Raw genomic sequence first — 19,976 nt, 5'->3', positions numbered from 1 at the left:
TGCATAATGTCTGAAGCAGACATGCGAGTAACTTCAAATCTTAGCACAGAGAAAGCAGAAAGAGGCTGTGGCCTATGCCTATCTGTGTTAAAATGTGATGGCTGCAGAATAAAAATTTATTCTGCAATAAGCTCGTTGCCTTTATGCACACATATCAGGCTTTATTTTGTGTCCAGTACAATAAATCACAAAAATATACTCTCTCTGAACATCTGTGCTTGCACAAATGGTTAAACCTTCTGCCTTGGAGCACACAATTTATTAAATTTGCGAATATTCTGCCAATTCAGACAAAAATGACTAGTAGACCTTCTGTTCATTTGTGTAAGTATTCACAGAGCTGGAATAAATGTGCAGCTCACAAAAGCAAAAGTTCATACAAATGTGAAGATGAAAATGCTTAGAGAGGCTGGTTTCCAAAGCTGGCAGGAATCCTCACAACGGCAACATATGAAGTTTCACAGCGCAAATTGTAGAACAAAGCTTCCCTAGAAAGAACAAAAATTTTATCCTGCATCCAGTTGTGCACAGAGCAATGAGTCATTGTAATAGTAGTGCTCTCTCTCAGACAATGGCCGGTTTGATCGATACAACAATGCAGACAATGTAAAAGTAACCTTGCTATTGGTTTTTCTGCAAAGCACTGAAACACGTACAGCTGTCATCATATGCTTGACACTTGCTAAACTTCTGGCTAAAGCAGTAATGAGCTCACTAAAGAGATTCTTTAAGCGGGAAAGATAGTAGCAAGACTTGATGAATTTTGCGTAAGCATACTTTCTATTATGCTAATAGCAAAACAACTTTACTTTTTTGGAGCATCAGCATTTGTTACACTGATTTGGTCTCTTGTAAATACTGTCAGCCTTTCTCGTAATGTGCACCAACATGCTTGGTTAGCACTGATAACTAGGGTGTACATTGGTTGCTACATAGTGACAAGAATAAACTATCATAAGTAGTGCACATGTACAAGCTGTATGTGTCGTTTTTTACGGCTGTTTCCTGTACAGGCTTCTTTAGCTGTTCTTACAGATAATTGCGATGTTGCTTGCAACGTAACTAAATCAGCAGTTACACGTAAGGCATTACAAACTATAACTACTCATGTTCTCAGTGATCACTTAGCTCATTAACATAATTCATGTTGATGAGCTACATTTCAAGCCACTGGTTCCTAGCAAGAACTGTACCTATCAACCAGCTCAAGCACAAAGAGATAAGATTTCACCAGCATTCAGTGACCAGGATTGTAAGAAATCAAAGCATTGCAGTGCTTCATTTGCGCATTGATGAAACATTAAAGCCCGTTACACTACCACTTAAGCATGAACGCAATGACAAGGCGGAATTAGCACTGACAACTGTTTTAAAGCAACAGTCACTACCCTGATGAAGGCATGGTAGAAAATAATATCCTGCTGCCCTTCGCTGTGCATGGAGGGCTTTTATATCATTAGTAACTAACATCACATCCCTGCCCTTTTTAGAATTCACTGTCGCCTGTGATGGCAGGCATTCATTCAACTAATTAACGGGCACAATAAAATGCCACTACCCACTTATCTTTGTTACAGTGATGTTTTATCATATTAATCTTTGTTTCGTCGACACACAAGACTGCCAATCTTCATCGACAAAAATTTTGTTAGCAGTAAGAGTTAATTCAATTTATTGTAGATTACAAGTTACCAAAGCTGCTCGCATAATGCATGAAGAGAAAAACAAAAGATTCCTCAGTGTGACACCTAAGTCTGCTATGTAAACATTAGGCTGGGTGTGTGAGCACAGTAATGGACACTGTCTATTGAGAGACTGTTTCATAAGTGAAATAAAGCTGGTCCAATTGTCTCGGCCTGCAGTCTGGTACCTTATCTCAGAGCGGTTGTTCCTTTCCCACATGTACTATGGTTGCATTTTCATAACCTCAAGTTTCGTCATACAGTCAGACCTCACGACCTTATGAACAGCAAAACGCAACTGTTAACAGCTGCACCAGGTAGCACGCTTACACCACTACATTCTTGTTACTACTGCCTTCACAGACATTAAACAATACGATTATAGGAAATTGACCAAGAATCAGGTTGCACTCTGTATGCAGTGCATAGATGAGCATAGGCACGCGCAAGAGAGGAGGGTGCAGGGGGGGGGGGAGGCGGCCTACCCTAGCCATCAAAGTAGGATGACAAGTCTGCCCCATACTTTTACTCGGTTGAACCTGTCCCGCCATTGTTTAATGTCTAGGGTTATGACCTCGCAAGTTTTTGGCAACAATGGTGGCCAAGAGCCCCTGATGCTGCATTTGCAGAACTGTGTATATATTTACCCCTCGAAAGCTGGGTACCAAAGGCCCGCCGTTTTGAACTCATTGATTGCACAACAAGTGCAAAAATTTTCATTTTTGCACTCGTTGCAAAGCTTCTTCCTTCTTTAGGATTCGACAGATGGGATGGGGGGCCCTGCAGTAGAACATGCCCCCCCCCCCAGTCAACCTAGGGGGGAGCCCCTAGGCACGCCTATGTAGATGACTGGACTCCTCTGTGGAGATGGCACATTATCAGCAATGTTGAAATTTGGACTAGTAGGTACGGCTTCACCACGGAAACTCTTGTGGTGTCTTGTGTAACTTTGTCTCAGTTGTTTCGTGCTACCTTCATTTCATCACGGCACATCCTCACATTAGAGAAACTGGACAAAAATCCAGGTGACATAAATACATGTTCCTGTTGTTGCAGTTAATATGTCAATGGCACAATCCCACAGTAGGAAATGGGTCATAAACTGACGTGGCTCCTGTCCAGGCACTGGCAGAAGGCCAGCCCAATCCATACATGGTGGAAACGATACCACTCACATATGCACACATATTTCAGCACTACAAACTATCCCGTAGAACCTTTGCTCTACCACACGCAAAGCTAACCCGTGCAGATGCTGCTGCTTGGCGCATGCTCCAAACTAATACGTTCCACAACCTTGCATTCCGCCACACTTTTACCCTACACAGTATCCTGATCGATGTCCTTTCTGTGCAGGACACTCAAACTTGTACCATACCGTGTGGGAATGCCTCAAACCGCCCGGCCCTGCCTAGAATATCCAATCCCTTCCCCTCTCAATGGGAAGCCACTCTTTCCCAGCCCTGGACGACCAGCGACGACTAAGTCGGATAGCAGCAGCAAATGGGTCCCTGTGACTGAGAGCTCCACCCTCTGGGACTTCACAAACAAAACGAACAAAAATAAAGTGTGCGACTACTACTGGCATGATCATAACACCAAACCGCACCTTCAATTTTTTCTTCAACTTGGTCATGATGAGTTGGTTCTCGATCTGCTCGTGGCACCGGAATTCGCGGAAGGTCTGGTACAACTCGTGCAAGAGGGACTCCAGTGCACCGTAGTCGGCGAAATCCGTGCAGCCCAGCTGCAGAGAAAGACGTCGTTAAAAAAAACGTGCAAAGACACATCCGAGCGATAAAAAGAAAAGAACTCGCGACTGCTGAACTGGAGTACGTGCCTCAGCGCACGCTCACTGAAAAAAAGAGGATGGAGGGAAAGCAAGAAAAAACAAAAAAAAGCCTCGCACGCATGTTCGAACTGCGCTTGCCTATATTGCTGCCAAGTCGACACGCCTACGCAGGTCGCGTTGCCAGGAACTGAGGGGTAATTTAGGCAATTGCACAACACCTCGCTTCCTCGAACCGTGGCCCAAACATTGCACAAATCCCAAGCGGAAAGACAGAATTATGTCGGCTACGTATCGTAAACTGTTTCACGATAACGGTACCGCTATCAAACATGCGCACGGCGCCGTCAACGTCGGAATGCGCAAATTTCAGACCGTGAATGCTGGAATATGCAGGCTTCCCACCTCAACTCAAGGTTGCACGTATACACAACTATGAACAGGCTGCATATGGTACGGTGTATTCAGATGTTGTGATCGAATGCAAGGTGAGGACTGTTGAGCACCGGCACAATTCTTCCGTGCGGAGCAAGCGGCCGGTGTAGTCGAAGCGTGCTCGCCAAGCAGTGCGTATCGTTACTGGGTGTCAGGGCAATTAAAGTTACGTAGAATGCAGTAATGACGTTCGGCGACGCGCTTTCGAAAACTAGCATCCGTTGCAGAGCTAAACATGCGCTTGGGCGACGATCTGCTGGACACGCTACGAAGGACGACGCAGTGAGGGATCACTCGTTAGCGGCAGTGTATACGTATTCAAGTGCACAAACCGAGTTTTCAAGGAATTAGCTCCGACTGTGACAGTTTTCAGGCGCGATTTGCGTTTGGCGCACCGACGAGGCGACCACAGTGCGCGCTTCGGCAAGTGGCGGATCGCGAAGCTCGCTGGCGTGACAGGCGAGAACTAGCGTCACGTCGCGTGCGGGTGTATGCATCCTACCTTTTCGTTGTACACTTCGACGAGCCGCTTCATCCTCGAATGCGGCACCGAAAACACATCCACTTCTTCGGGGAAAGGCGCCATCTTGACCGTCGGCAGAAGATGCGGCGGGGTTTCGATGCGCGCCCAACTAGACAACCTTGATGCCGATTCGCGTCGCGACAGGCTGGCCGACTGCCGCCGGAATCGCAGATGGATGTCGCGGAGAGGTTACAGTCCTCGAAGAGGTCAGATTTCTAGAGCCGTGCTCCAGACAGTGCAGTGCAGCGGAAGAAATGAGCGCAGGGGCCTGGAGAGACGACAGCTGCTGGCAGTTTTCATTGAAGCAGCCGCGATGCACACACGCACTTTCGATTTGCCGCGATTCGTCGAGGGATGGCGGCACCGGCACAAAGCGGTCGCCATGGCAACAGACAGGCAGTTTCTGTTTCGGCAACGCGCGCGCGCGCTGCGCGCGTTGCCTGCCCCGGTTTTGACGATTTCATTGTGCCGTTTCCAGAACACGTTAAGCGTAGCAGAAAACATTCGTGCGGATATTGATGAGCTGCGTGGTTTCATTGACTGGTCACCGCTGTACGAGAGGCTATTTGGGTCCAAGGACGACCTACTAGTTCGATATCGAAGATCCCCAAGTCGCGACCGATTTCTCCGTTCGAAATCGACATCGCACGGTGAATTAAGGACCGGAAAGAGCCATGCAGGTAAGTTATTTCTCAGCGAATAATGGTGGATACGTTCGCAAGGCTTGTACTACAATTCTCGCTTAAAATATATTGGGTGCACGCAGGCAAAATGCGGGCATCGTTAGCCACGGTCTATACAGCTGCATTTTGTGACGTTCGTTCAGAGGCCGAGAAACATCTATAAAAACCTAACATACGACTTACGAGGCTTCTTTTTTATTCCTCTGATTATTGACTGTGAGTATAAATGAAGCTGACCTTCACAATTTGTACCGCATTATCAGTGTTCACAATTCACCTGCATTGCAACGTAGCTTTACGGACATCACCCATGTATACGTAAATTTGCATGGTGTCTTTGAGATAGCATACTGCTCACCTGAAAGTAATGCTCGTGTTTATCGTGCTCTTTCATATCGTGTGAGTCTGTGTCGACATCGCTAAAAATAGTTAAACTCAAACAGAATGAATAATACCTGATAAAGAAAGCAAACGGTTATCTCTTTCTTAACTTACGTTGATGTGTTGAGATAGCAGGGGGCGGCGTCAATAATTATTCTCCTGGCAGGTGCAAATACCATGAGAAAGATGGTTCAACCTCCCTAATGGCGCCACCCATCTGAGAAAGGCCTATCGCTTCTACGTGCCACGTCCATAATAACACGAACTCGAAAAGTAAAACTAATACAAGTCTACTAACTAAAGTCATTGCCAAAGATGTTTTGTTGCAGGAGGTATGAACGCACTTCGAAAGGTGATCGCGGACGTGATGCTGAATGTTTCCAAACCGGCTGATAAGTACAAAATCTTACAGCACGTGAGCGGTAATCAGCGCACTAATGAAATAAACGCAACAAAAAAATTCACGAAGTAGCTTTTTGGGCTAGTTTGTTAGATATATGAAAAGGTATCATATCGTTAGGAGACACGAAGACTGTTGTGTCTTTCTCGCCCATGTCTGCTAGTGCTGTGATATCTTTTGAAAAAAAAAGAAAATTAATGTTTCGATTACACCAAAATCTATGAGCGTGGAGATGTATACAAAAAGGACAATCTTATGTTGCCTTTGTTCCCATATATTTGATAGCGCAACCCTATTTGTTTGATGTTGTTGTTTTATTTACCCACTCTTTGTGCAGCAAAAAAAAAAAAAAAGATTCTTCCGACGGTGATACGAAACCGCGTTTTGACATTTTGCTCGTCCAAGTTTGCCTGTTCTCTTTGTCACCATTCTACCAAAGTCGGTCTGCCTTCAGCTAAGTGAAACCGCTCTGCATACATCACTTGCCGCATTGATTAGTTCCTCGCGAGCGCTTCCACGGGCACAAAAAGAAGCCACCGTGCGTCGGACGGGTTTCTCGGAAATTCTTTCCACGGCATATATGTAAGAGGTCGCATTCGATATAAGGGCGCTGACTCGCTCGCCCGTCAAAGGTGGTCACGTCTCATTAAAGAGCGGGGGGCTAGAGTCTCCGTCGTTGTCATGGCGACGTTTGTTGCCTTGGGCGCGTGCAACTGGTATGGATTTCACGAGGCTTAAGAGGGAAGAGGGCTTTACAACCCTCATTCCAGGCTTTTTTGCACTATGTGTAGAGGGAGTTTGCATTAGTGAGAACATTCGTGTAATTCTATTTTGTTTTGAAGACCTTCTTTTTTATTTTCTTCTTCTCGTGCGCTGAAATACTGGAAGTTTCCAATGAAACGCTTATATTTGAAGAGCATGCGTGCTTCGAATGTAGTGAATACCCAGTGTTTTTTTTTTTCCTTCGCAAAATGGCAAAAGAAAACAAAGAGCGACATGAAAGAAATGAGAAATAAAACGAGGTACACGTACTTATTTCTTTGATCCAAATGTTTTACACGACGAGGACTGTACAATCCCAACATACTTTTACGACGCGCTTTATTTTAACAGTCTTTTAACGCAGCGGAATAAATCCCAGTCTCATTCTCATACTCCCATTATATATATTCATCTAATATTGGTGACTTTTGAAGATAATTCTTCCCCGACGTTTATAGTAGCATCATAATTAAGTTATGCGTTTGATTTTGTTATATGCAAACTGGTATGGTGCCTTTCCACAAACCAAACAGTGAAACAGAAACCTCAATCAAACTTCAAAAACAATTTTTGTTTTGAACAGCCCAGTGTCTCGCAGGAAGGCCATCAAAATTCGTTTCACGCTCCTCCTAGTTGCCGCGGGCCCTTCAGGAAAAATGACATCTTCAAAAGCCCGATGCTCAGGCGGAAGAATTGCCGGCCATGTAGGCCAGACTAACCCCACCTGCTGCAACATCACAACCGCCACCACCACCACCAAGTTTTGTTTTGACGGACTTTCTCCTGGATGTACATGCGTTATTAAATGCGGCCATATTCACTTATGCTATTCAAGGTATATGACATATATCTGATTTCTGTGACGTACCAGAGAGACTCATGAGGTCACGTACTATGACGTAATGAGCCTAATGGTACGTCATCTATCTATAGGGCGTCATCTATCTCTGGTACGTCATTTATCTATACGTATCTATCTATAGGGCGCTTCGGCGCAATCGGCAGTTCCCCTAAAATTTAGAGTGCGTAGTGCGTAGACCTTCATTTAAAGCAAAAGACAATCACATGTGGAAAGCGCCTCCACAATCGACTCTGGAGGCAACAGCGAAAGTGCGAACATGCGAGTATAGACTACAATTCGACGCTTCTCTGGACCTACACCCCCCCCCCCTCCAAGAAATGTGTTGCAGAAATGAGATCATAGCGCTGCAAAGACAGGGACAAACAAAGGCGTGCGCAGCGTTCCCAATAAGAAGGGACTAAGTCGCATCGCGGCGCCCCTCTTCTGGTCGAGTCCAAAGGACGACATGCATGCTTCACAATGGATGAAAAAAATGAAAATTAAGCGGTGACGTGCTTCTCAAAATAGCCTGCCTTTGGTCCCTGGGTTGCGGAAGTAATGATATGGGATGTAAACAGTTCTTGGAAGGCAATACCAGTGGCCTTTTGGGCCGCCATTATCGGCAAAAACCTGCGGGGCCATAACCCTGCTCTTTATAAACACAATGGCGGGACAGGTCTGCCTGAGTACCTGTACGTCGTAACCCCCCCCCCCCCTCTCTCTCTCTCCCTTCCCCACTGCCATGCGCACGCCTATGGGGACAAAAGAAGGCGACAGGACGTGCGCTTTTCAGCGTTACGGCCTCATTGGATGTACCGAACCAACTAGCCCAAAAGTCTGTACTCAAGGTACAGGAGTTGCTGCACTGGTTTACTTTATCAGCAGGCTGCGAAACGACAAGCGTTAACCAGGCCCTTATCGCGTCGTGTGCCGTACTCTGCATGTTCTGACCTCCTTCCGAAGGAAGAAGACGCCGCGCGCGCTATCTCACAGCACGCATATGCGGAAGCTGTTGGCCAACGCTTGCTGATTATAGCAGCTGAGGTCCCACCCGACTCGCAATGAGGGGACTGCATGATTGCAGCAAGATAACCGCCATGTCCTGTTTGTCGCCGCCGCTCTCTTTTTGAGGTTGCCGACCGTCGTGTCAATCGGAACTCGCTTATCTCTCGCGTTAGAGCTATCGCCTCACTTCAAAACACAAGCCTCACCCCACTTCACCAACTGCTACAGAGCCTCTTGTAAGAAAGACTAAATATGCCTACGAGCCATAAGTACACCACAAAATCCGGTAGCTCGTTGTTGAAATCGAGAGGTCGTGGCCAAGAGACGGGGTTCTTTCTTTCGTTTTTTTCCTTCTTCGAGGAGCTTACAAGTACGCACAAGAAGGGCGAATATTTACAGTTGCCCAGAAGTTTACGAGACGCAGCTTCCATGAAAAATGTTAAGGCGTAGTTAAGCGTCACAGTTGCCCAGAAGTTTACGAGACGCAGCTTCCATGAAAAATGTTAAGGCGTAGTTAAGCGTCGGCGACTTGGATGTGAATTGCATTATGGTGCACCTTCCAGCGTACAAGAATACACGGACGAAGTAGAGAAGGACACCATGACACTTCCAATTTTATGGAATCACCGTTTATCGTAAATAGGCAGTTTTGAAACAAAAAGTTGAGTTCTGGGGTAGGTGGCCACACAGTTCCCGGGAGTTCAATATATTTGCGAGCCTAAATTTTATGTCGGGGCGTTCTTTCGATGACGGCGAAAATTGCCTCATGTAATCAGCATAGACGCGTTTCTTGTTATGTCCTTCTAATCTTCGATCTGCACACATCAACTGTTATCACAGCTAGAACACAACGCTTGCGCCCGCACGCTCGGAATGGTGAATTCTCGTCCAATGATTCACGGAGGTTTAACATCTTTTTGAGTTCACTGCCTTGCTTTGCAGTGTCTGGCAGCAAACCAATATTTTAACGCGATTAAAGAGCTCGTTTCGCAGAAATTCCGGTGTCGGCGTCGTTGTCGGTGTCGGCGTCGTTGGTTGTGAGCGAAAAATCAGCGTTGTCCGTTAGCGAAAATCAAGAAAGATGTAAATAAAATAAATATCTTAAGTTTGAGTGCACGAGGACCGAACCCAGGCCTTCTGCGTGGCGAGCAGGTGTTTTACCAAAGAGCCACGCCATTGATCTTTTTGTTTGCTCCTTTCTTTCACGGTATTTATTCAACATAGACATGGCACTTGAGGGCAATTCAATACAGACATAGAGCTAATATGTTCATTCTGCTCGCTTGAAACTTCTTCCGGAAAAAACACTATATGAATATCATTGCGTGGCAGAAGCTATATGAAATTGCGTGGCAGAAGCGTAGAATCGCGCCAGGCGTCAAAACATGTGAATGGCGCGACGAGTGGGTATTTTAAAGGCCTAGCCATTGACAAAGCTCTTAGACATAATTAATCATCATCAGCAAAAGCATCAATAAAGTGAGCAGATGCGTAGGTTCACGTGTCGCCTTACGGACGATTAGTGGGTCATTCTCTGTTTCGCAAAAGGAAGAATTAAAGCGTAGTGGGCACTGCGCAACTGACGCGTACTTGCAGTAGGCATTCTAGGATAGTTTGAAACGGCCAACGTTACGTGCACAGACGCTCGTTTCCTTGAGGCGCGGTTGAGGCATCCACCGAGAACCGAAGCCAGACTAGGAATTGAGAAGGCCTGCGCACGAGGCCCGATTACGCTATCGCGTTCTACTCTTGAAGGCGAAGTTCAAGCGTCCTCGAAGTTTTTTTTTTTTTTAAATTTTAAAACAGATTTTATAATTAATTAACTTTTTCTTTTTTTTTTTAGCCGGAAGTTACTTAGACCGTGCTTAATCAACGCCATCCAACCACTGAAACAAAGCCTACAAGTTTGCGTCAGAACTAAAGACCACGTACCAACCATGGCTATCGCTGCATGTAGCTTTACACTCGAATTTATGAGCACTAACATCCATGCCTCTACATATGGACAACAGTAACTGCGCTCATAGCAGTGAATGAATGACTCACTCATCAGTCCATTCATTAACTAAACTAAACTTGTTGGTTGTAATGAAGATGCTTATATAGTATGAGGACAAATGAAAACTCGCTCAAATTACTCAGTCAGTAAGCTAATTAATCAATGAATCAACCAATCAGTGCATCCAAATGCAGCAGGCTGCACTTTTAGTTTTCCTCGTTCTTGCTTGAAGCGGTTCGGGCACTGAAGAATGTCCGGGTTGTCACGTTTCAACAGACAGGCTAGAACGTAGAAAATCCGATACCAAAGAATTCGCGATCGAATATTCCTCGCGCGTAAAATGAGCACGAGTGAATGTGCGGGCAAACGTGAGATGGTGAACAGTGCCAAATGTAAAAGTAGACACGCTAGGATCGCGTAACGCGTTGTGTGTAATGCATACATATAATGGACAACCAGACAAAAGCGTTACGCTGAAGAGGATATAAGACTTATATGCGTCACAAAAGCTTAAGATAGGTATATTACATTCCATGTTCTATAGTGTTATGTGAGGCTATCTGTCGTATTACGACTCGCCGGTCTGCAAAATTGGGAGCTGTGGAGACAACTTTAAGCATTCAAATTTCTTTGCTGAAATGCGAGCGTTTATACATTATGCTTGTGCATGCTCCTACTACCTTATACCTGATGTGACTTCGTGTGTTATAGTGAGCAAGGCTTCGTATCACGTGCTCCTGTTATTTTATTTTATTTAGTGCTTTTATTTCTGCTTAATAATGGCAGTATGAACCTGCGAGAGCTGTGTTAGGCTATTACACTCTGAGGACATTAAGCATTTGGCGCAAATTTTCAAGACGAATGTGTGTAGTGCAGGATGTTCGCTTTAATTAATGATGGAATTAACAAAGTGTACGAGACTGCGTGGTCTGGCTACTGCTCAGACATCACAGACGGCTGCTTCAAAACAGTTCGTAAAGTATGCGCTAAAATAACGATGCACAGTGACGAACTTTGTCTGACACGCATGCTTTCAGATTGACATCGTCTGCCTGCCTTGGGATCCGGGAATCGAAGGCGTCGGCTCTGACCAAGAGAAAGCACCTGCTACGCCATCACGAGTGAGTATTAAATTCGTTTAGACTGTTCTGAGCAAAACAGCACCTGTGCGATCTAGTATGAGTCACGTTTGTTCTGAGGAGTATGCGTTGTGTGTCACACTACGATTGACAGGAAACGTATGGTGCAACTGAAGCTGTATGATGGTGCATAAAACGCTTCGGTACTGCATATGGACAGGGTGTCAATTACAGAAGACACGAAGAAAACGTAATGTTTGGCCAGCGACTACGTACATTTTGTGCGCACAGCTGGTGCAGAGCATAAACTGAACGTCCAGTAAATAAAGGAGCTTCGATATATCACATTTTCACGGCCTTGTTACAGTTCTTGTTATGCAGAACCCATAGTTTTCTTGGCCTAATCTGAGAGAATAATGAGTAACATTTAGTAGAACAGATATTTGGGCAAGTTGGTTGGGATTCATCTTGAAAACAGCGCAGCAACACGAGGACGAATCACAATCAGAGCGGCGACCAGGGGCGTAGCCCAGGGAGTTGGGTGGTTGGGGGGGGGGGGGGGGGTTCAACCCCCCCGCCCCCCGAAAATTTTCAATTTTGCTTGCGAATATATACGCGCACACATACAAATGCACGCACGAACATACATAAAGTATGGTTGAACTCCCCCCCCCCCTCCCGCAAAATATTTCTGGCTGCGCCCCTCATCACAATCACTATCATTCACCGTCATAAGAATCAACTAATAAGAAAAATCATCGAGGTATCACATTTGTGAAGAAAAAGATTTGTGAATTAGTCACCCATCAGTGTCGTCGCCACAGAGCAAGCTGAGTTATCTTCAGGCATCTTTTGGTGATTAGGCGTTCACGCGCACATGGTGTTGACGCCCATGCGGGATTCATGCACATGTTTGGTTTTCACCCTTGTTTTTGCTTAGCGGTATTGGTGTCCACGTGACATGTTCATGTATAAAAGTGTGGGATGCCGTGTCGATGGAAGGACGCATCCCAACATAAAACATAACGACTGTTTATTTAACGTAGTAGTAGCAGCGGGGCGAGCATAGCGACGCTGCGCTTAGTCGGGTGGCGAAGGAATGATAACCTCCGAGCTTAGCAGCTCGGGTTTATAACCGCCGTCGGTGACGTAAGCCTCCGGTGACGCTGCGGTGGCGCTGTCCCTTATCGGAGGCGTGGTGCAGCATGCGACCATGTCACGCCGAGCTGGCTAATGACGAGGCGGTGTCTGCGCCGGTTTGTGCGCAGTGTGTCGCCACAAAAGTATGTGTTCTTTCTAATAAACCCCTTAGCTACGAGTCAGCGCCCGTCCCGTTGTTTCTTTCTTCGTCCTCGTGTTGCTGCGCTGTTTTCAAGGTGAATGTGTAACATTACGTGATTTGTCGGCATGCGGATGCTCCGTCCAGTATTTTTATACCACTTCGCTAAGTTCGCTCCTCTTCCTCCTCATCTTAAGTAAATGAGGAGGAGTCTATACTTGTGGGCATAGAAGGGTAACTCAATTCTGTGTCCTCAAAAATTAATAAAATAGGAAAAGGTGGGAAGAGGAAGCGTGAGAGTTTTATTCTCTTCCCTCGCCTTTATTGTAGCATCGGAGAATAAGCTAGGCTTGCATAAAAACGCTGCTGCGGAAAGCAGCTGCTGTGCGGATGAAGCCAAGTCCTACCCCTGTGGCTCATCACTTCAGCCTCATACGGGATTGTACGAAGTTGTTATCCGCCCGTTGTCTCTTGTGCTGTTTAATCACTGCTAACAGAATAAGCTTTATTGATGCCAAGTGGGAGTGGGAATCACCCTGTATGTTTGTGCGTGTATTTGATCGTGTGAGTGTGTATATACCCATGCAAAATTTTAAAAATTCGGGGGGCCGGGGGGGGGGGGGGGGGGATAGAGCCCCCTCCATCCCGCACTCCTCCTGGCTATGCCAATATTTATCATAGCATGCCTAGTCATTCAGTTAATGATCCGAAAGACCTGAGAAATGCAAGCACATAGTCGAACACAGCAGACAGCTTACATCGCTTTTTCTCGAGGAGACTGCAGTACATGTGATACATGGCGATCGCTATTCCTTCTGCTTGCCAGAGAGAGAACGGAAAAGAACACTAGAAGGATGGTTTGGTTGGCGAGTTGCAATGCTATTTCATTCTCGAGGGGCAAGCAGTGGCAATAAATCTCAATGCGGCAGAAAGGAAGGCGGGCGTAGCGCTGCGTCCGCGTTCCTTTCTCGCGTGTATTTCTCCACGCTGCCTCTCTCAATAATAAAATAGAGCGATTTCATTTTTGTACAACGAGAAGGACGATAAGCTTCAGTTAAACGTAATGTAAGCTAAAGGGTACACCGAAGGAAAATACTAAAGCAGTCTAGACTGATAAAATATTTCTTAGTATAACTTAACTCCGTTATTTTCATGATGCAAGTTTACTACGATATTCTAGCAAGTCAAGACCAGACTTATTTCTTGAAACGTGCGCCGAAATAGCAACTTTCCTTTTGAATATAGAACGTCCATCTTTACAGACAGTAATAGTAATATCTGGGGTTTTAAGGGCCAAAACCACGATGTGATTATGAGGCACGCCTTGGTGGAGGGCTCCGGAAATTTTGATCATCTGGTGTTCTTTAACGTGCAATGACGTCGCACAGCACGCGGGCCTCTAGCATTTCGCCTCCTTCGAAACGCGACCGCCGCGGCCGGGAATCGAACCCGCGACCTGTGGGTCAGCAGCCGAGCACCGTAAGCGCTACGATCTTTACAGACGAGGAATTAAAGTGAAAGCGTGGGTTTGCACGCGTCAAAACTACTACATGTTTACAAAGCACGCCATAGCAGAGGACTCAGGGCTAATTCTGACAGCATGAGGTTCTTTAGCGTGCACGCACTTAAATGTGAGTACAAGACCGCTTTTGCACTTGGCTTCCATCATAATGCGGCCGCCGTGGCCTGGAATTGAAACCGCACCTTCGTGCTTAACAGTAGGGCATTATCATTGCTAAGAAACCGCGGCTGAAAGACAATGGAGGAACGTTGTCAATATGAACGGCGTCATAACAAGCTGTCAGGCGCCGTGACCCGTTTTTAACCGGGAATGGAACAGCGTTGGGAATGAGGCCTAAGAATGAAGAAGACTGGACGAAGTACTGATTGCCAACTGAAAGGTTATTCGCGCAAGGTGGCTTTCATACATTAAGGGAAAAGGAAGTCCAAGAAACGCGAGGAAACACTCATGAACAGTGACACTGTTCAAAGTTGTATGTGCGCAAATATTCGCAAAGGTAAGCGATTGCACAGATAGAACAATGACGCATGTTGCTTCACTACGACGAGCACTCTTTCTGGCCTTCGTTGTTGCCAATAAGTTCTGAGTATCCGCAAATATTAAAACTTGGGCTTACACCCGCACTTTTAACTTACGACAATAACTACTGTCCACTCGAGCCCCTAAAGAAATCACTCTCTCGTCTTTGGACTCGGAGTGGTTTAGGGGTCCTTTAATTTCGTTTTCTTTGTTTGGCACGCAGGATCCACAGCACACGGCTCATACCCGTCAACACGTGGAGGCCGTCCACCGCACAGCTGCCTCCCAGCGCATGACCCACCTCAGGCCCACGCTGCGGCACCTCACCTCCGGTCTCAGAGGATTCCCGATGTCCCGCGATGTCCACTGTCCATCACGCACCGATGTGCGGAAACACGTCGCCTGTTCAATCTGCTCTGCCATCGAGCCACGACAGTGCAACGATGGTAGCGTCTGTTCAAAAGCGTCTACCGAGTTTCCTACGATATCTACTACAGAGAAGTCCGGTGACAGTGCCTGAGGGTTCTGCAGGTGTACGTCGGTTCGGCAAGCGTGCCAATGATCCCTTATACTCGCCACGCGTTTTCTTGGAACACACCAGCACTGGTTAGCGTTGGCTAACATCGGAGAACGTGTTGGTTATTGTTGGCTAATTTGGTTTAATGATTGCTAATTCTGGCTGACGACTATAAATATTTCTAGTGGTACATTTGTTTTCGTAAGTGCAAGTGTTCGGTAATACTGGCCAGTGGGTATCCGCTGTTATCAAATCTCACATCAACGATGCTCTCGCATATAACATAGACAACAACCTAAGCTGTTTCAGCCTGAACCCCCCCCCCCCCTCTCCCTTCATTTCTTTTCTTTAGCATTCTCGGTATCGGCGTTCGTTATTAGAGGCGATCACACCCTGTAATATTCTCACGTCAACTTCTGTGCACATATCGCTACTTCGACACATCTCAGGTGCTATGTCTCCCGAGCCGCCTCACCCGGGCAATGTCTTTTCTTTTCACGCGATGTTCACGTGTACACAACTCCGATAGAGAGGAGAGACGTGAATTCTCAGGAATATGCCATATCCAAGGGTGCGTGTCGCCGCTGATCTGGCAAGTGACCCGGAAACAGCTGGCGGCCATCCCGACCCGTAGCGTTGAGCCGATAGAAACAAACAGTTAGAATGCGGCTAGCTTTCCTGTGGCTTGTACATAACGACAGATTGAGCCTTTCGTCCGCATTTTTCGTGTCGTGCGTATGTGGGCGTCTGGTTTGTGCAAATATATATAAGTGTTGTTTTTATGATGATGGTGGTGGTGGGGGTGGTGGGTATGATGATACCGGCTGCGTTATCCTGGTAGAACTGGCCGGCAATCCGCCTTTGTCGCGAAAGGTCGCGAAACACCCCTTTATCTCGGAGGCTTTTGTTCTGGCGATCCCGGTTGTCCCGGATCACCGGGCAAAGCTCCGCCACTCTGTCAAAATGGCAGAGGGCAGCACAGGAAAATGAAAAAGCTGCATTACGCAGCGTGAGAGTCTCTTTCCACGTCGCACATTTCACCACGTGTCACTTAGTCCAGCCTCTCGCACAAAAGTGACAAGAATGCGACACACTTCCTCGTGCAACATTCGCGGTTCTTCTGTGCACCTCGAAAGGGAATCAGTGCAAAAGCTTAGGTCCTGGATGGGCAGCGAAGTTGAAAAAAAAAAATTGTGGGAGCGGCTACTCCAAAAACAGACAAAGACCTCTTTGTCGGTGCGATCTCGGATGCTACGCTTCAATGACGAACAGCTCCTAAACGTTCGCGGCAGAGTGCGCGGAGCTTCGAGTTCATCTAGTGTCATTTCCACCGATATTTACTTTATGTAGTGACAGGCTGTCGCGTGGCGCTTTGAGTGTCGCTTTGTGCAGCGATGCGCCCTTGCGTGACGCCTTGTGACGGAGCGTGACAGATTCTACTATCACGTCAAGGAAGCTATGGCTGCCCGCGCCTCTGTGAGCGAGGAAGGAGTACATAAGAACAAGAGGAATACGGGGAAGGAAGGAATCTAGTGATAAAATTCCTATCAAGTGTGCTGCTCTTTGTACAATGGTGTGAAAAAGCTCTGACTGCTTATAAAAAGACTAGAGAGCATAGAATATGGGGCATGCTGTAGGCAAATGCTTGGTGTCGCTAGTTTACTGCAGCGTTTTCCCGCAAATCCTAACGAAATTAGTTTTGGATAGGGTTAGTTGTTTACTACACGAAAGCAACTTACGCTGAAGGTACCCTAAACCACCGGATGCCAGTTTAGGCTGTTATCACAAGTCAAACGTGCTTCGTGCTTCACAGAGAGCCGATGTTGGTCCAGACGGCATAAATCTGAAAGCTGAAGCAACCCCACTGTCTGTCCTTGCTCCCTACAGAGCTCTGTCACGGAAACGTTTCGTCTTTTTTTATTGTACAACTCACATATAATTGCATGGACCCATAATTGCATGTTCGAGTCGCACGTTCACAGCACCACACACTATATTTCCTGTCCACACTATGGTGATTTTAGCATCGTAGGGTTCACGTACGTGTCGCTTACGTAATCGGGGTGTTGACCTCTTTGTTCACCCTTATCTTATCGCGTGCCGTACTGCGCGACCAAAAACATATCCGTCCGTGTCTCATGTCCTTCGCAGCTTTTCTGTTCCGTGCGAAAGTGTAACCGGTAGCAATGAGTCGCTTTTCGCATATCCACAACAAGTACACCCCCCTTTTTCGAACGATACACATGTCACGTGTTCACCTATAGCGTCCTTGTATACAGTCACAGCGATGTCACGGGCTTATACCGAGCCTCCACACAGCTGACGTGCCTAGTCAAAGTTTCACGAGCTGGCGAGAATTAACGCAATGCCTGCAGTCGTAATGTCGTGGTTGTGTCATAAACCCTTTAATATATAGCCTCACGTCGACAGTTAATGCTTTCGTAAGATAGATGTCGTATGCACCAACTGTATCCTTATACAAAGCAGCACAATTTCTAAACTTTGTTCCACGTTTCATCGCATCTCGTACTGCTGAAGAAACATCATATCTACAGTGGGGTCCACTGTTAAAGGGAACACTCTAATGAGCACCTTTCATTTTGCTGGCCCTCAAGCAGCAAGTGGACAGGGAAACATTGCTCATGCGCTGCACGAGTCTGTCAAAAAGAGGCAGGACTGTCAACCACCAGTAGTTTTATGGAAATCTTAGCCACTATGTTTTTGCAAGAGAGTGAAATCCAAACATGCCCCGCACGCAAGTGTTCCCTTTAACAATGGACCCGTCTGTACATCGTGCAAGAAAAATAACTTATAGAAAATCTAAGCAAGCGAGCCCTGCAGCACTTTGTTTACAAAGTTTCTTGTGAACTGTCGACTGCCTTGTCTTTGTCACATTACTCCCTAACTTATTGACCTTTCAACTCACTTTATCAGTCCTCTTGCAATGTGACATGAAGGTTTAGGCTGTGAGCTAACCTGTGATAAAGCACCTTCAATGCCCGAAACGTTTCTGTCGCTTATGAGAACGGCCCTTAAATGCCTTGGACGATTGTGAACAAGTCCATTGAACCGATAGCATCAGTTATTCGAATTCTTAGCCGTCCATGCTACCGATCTGATTGGCTTTTTAGCGTTTACACCGAAGAAAGCGTCAGCGACCGGGCATGTGGCGTCACCTGGCGGCGCAGAGATCAACCAAAAGCCGATGTTTTTAATCCCGTCCGCTAGGAGAAGAAGTAGGGGGAAAAGCACGGCTTGGGGGGAAATTAACCTTTAATCGCCCGCAGCTGCCTTGACACGAAGTTCTTCACTTAAGCTATGGTACTGATGATTAGCTCCAGTGTAGCTTAACCGCTCACATAATTTCAAAAGGAAGCAGTTTCACGATCCATGTAAGCATAGTGTGAGGCTGCTGTAACCGAGCGCATCTGTATAGCAGCCGTCCGGCGTGCACGTGACTTCTCTAGAAAAGGGAAGTGGTAGCCCTTGTCAGGTAAACAGGCCATCCGTCCACAAACAGAAGACTCAGTGCTGCGCGCGAGCCTCCAGTCACTTTGAGTCAACATATATACATACTCCGCGTGTATTCACTGAGTGGCGAAAAAGTAGTAGTGATAACTACATTTATCAGCGCTCTTTACACTCTGTCTCTGTCGTTGTCCTTTCCACTTCTCTGCGCTGTTACATGAGTTGCAATGAACCAACTGGCCTAGCAAGCAACCATTCATAACTCTGTATAGTCCATCGTCGGATTGCCGTTTGCTTGTAATTTTTTATCACTAAAGTTTGCACCGCGCATTGTGGTGCGATAAGCTACGTTCACACTCCCCGTCGTCGTGAGAGGAAGCACTTCAGCTTTGGTCAAACAGATATTCTTGCAAACGTGCGAGTAGTATCTGAGGTCCTCGCTCACCACTATTTCTTACGTCGTTTTCCTGTTGAAGTCCCTCGCTAATGATTATCTTTTTAAATTACGAGCATATCGAAGGAAAATCGAAGGCTTTGAACACAACTCCCGTGTTTCCTTACATATTGGCGTTTTCCTTTCATATTTCACACTCTGTGCTATATACTGCACCACAGTACACTACACAACACCCTTAATCGGGTCCCGCTTAAAGTGCTAGATATTGGCGGCGAGGAGTTACGGAGTCGCCCTCTATCGGACGCGCCTCGATTGCGTGCTAAGTAGGATACCGCCGGCGCGCTCGCCATAGGTTTTGCTGTCGGCGCTCTACAAAAACACCTCGCGGAAGCCCTCCAGGGCATTTCTGTAAGTACTTGCGAAAAGAAATGTGTTCTTTACTGTCAAAATAATCATTTTCGACGACCTGAAAGCACAAGATAGTCTACAGTCGCTGTCTCTTTGCGGAAAACCGAGCACCCGCTTCACGCGGTCACCGCGTTGGAGACCTCTCAACCGGCTTCTTGCGTGAAAGGTAGTCACTCGCTCAGTGCAAACTATGTGAAATATCTCGTTAGAGTAGACTGCCTGTGTAACCAAACGGAGAATAACAGAAAGAAGCCTCAAGCCAGTGGTCTCACGGGTTCGCGACGACT

The 19,976-nt window shown here is 46.5% G+C and overlaps 2 protein-coding genes across 2 annotated transcripts in view; one reads left to right on the top strand and one right to left on the bottom strand.

The window, feature by feature from the left end:
* The window catches only part of LOC119406984 (F-box/LRR-repeat protein 5), a 28,843-nt gene extending 24,108 nt beyond the window's left edge, over positions 1-4,735 (bottom strand). Inside the window, exons 1-2 of the mRNA XM_037673803.2 lie at positions 4,409-4,735; positions 3,292-3,429 (exon numbers count right to left, since the gene is read on the bottom strand). Of these exons, the coding sequence (XP_037529731.1) occupies positions 3,292-3,429; positions 4,409-4,492 (222 nt within the window). The 5' untranslated portion in view covers positions 4,493-4,735. The remainder of the gene's footprint in view (positions 1-3,291; positions 3,430-4,408) is intronic.
* Positions 4,736-4,851: 116 nt separating this feature from the next.
* LOC119406985 (uncharacterized) lies at positions 4,852-15,710 on the top strand. The gene is made up of 3 exons (XM_037673804.2): positions 4,852-5,109; positions 11,538-11,621; positions 15,123-15,710. Exons 1-3 carry the CDS (start codon positions 5,104-5,106, stop codon positions 15,417-15,419), a joined length of 387 nt encoding a protein of 128 aa, XP_037529732.1. The 5' UTR covers positions 4,852-5,103; the 3' UTR covers positions 15,420-15,710.
* Positions 15,711-19,976: the final 4,266 nt, after the last annotated feature.

This window comes from Rhipicephalus sanguineus, chromosome 10, assembly GCF_013339695.2.
Source record: "Rhipicephalus sanguineus isolate Rsan-2018 chromosome 10, BIME_Rsan_1.4, whole genome shotgun sequence".
Taxonomy (NCBI): domain Eukaryota; kingdom Metazoa; phylum Arthropoda; class Arachnida; order Ixodida; family Ixodidae; genus Rhipicephalus; species Rhipicephalus sanguineus.
The sequence above is the reverse complement of the archived record's forward strand: the minus strand, read 5'-3'. Positions and strand labels throughout refer to the sequence as shown.

What these genes read in the sequence shown, in the direction of transcription:
- LOC119406985 (XM_037673804.2), top strand. An exon ending in CACCTGCTACGCCATCACGA is followed by an intron (nt 11,622 to 15,122) that starts GTGAGTATTAAA and finishes TTTGGCACGCAG; the next exon opens with GATCCACAGCACACGGCTCA.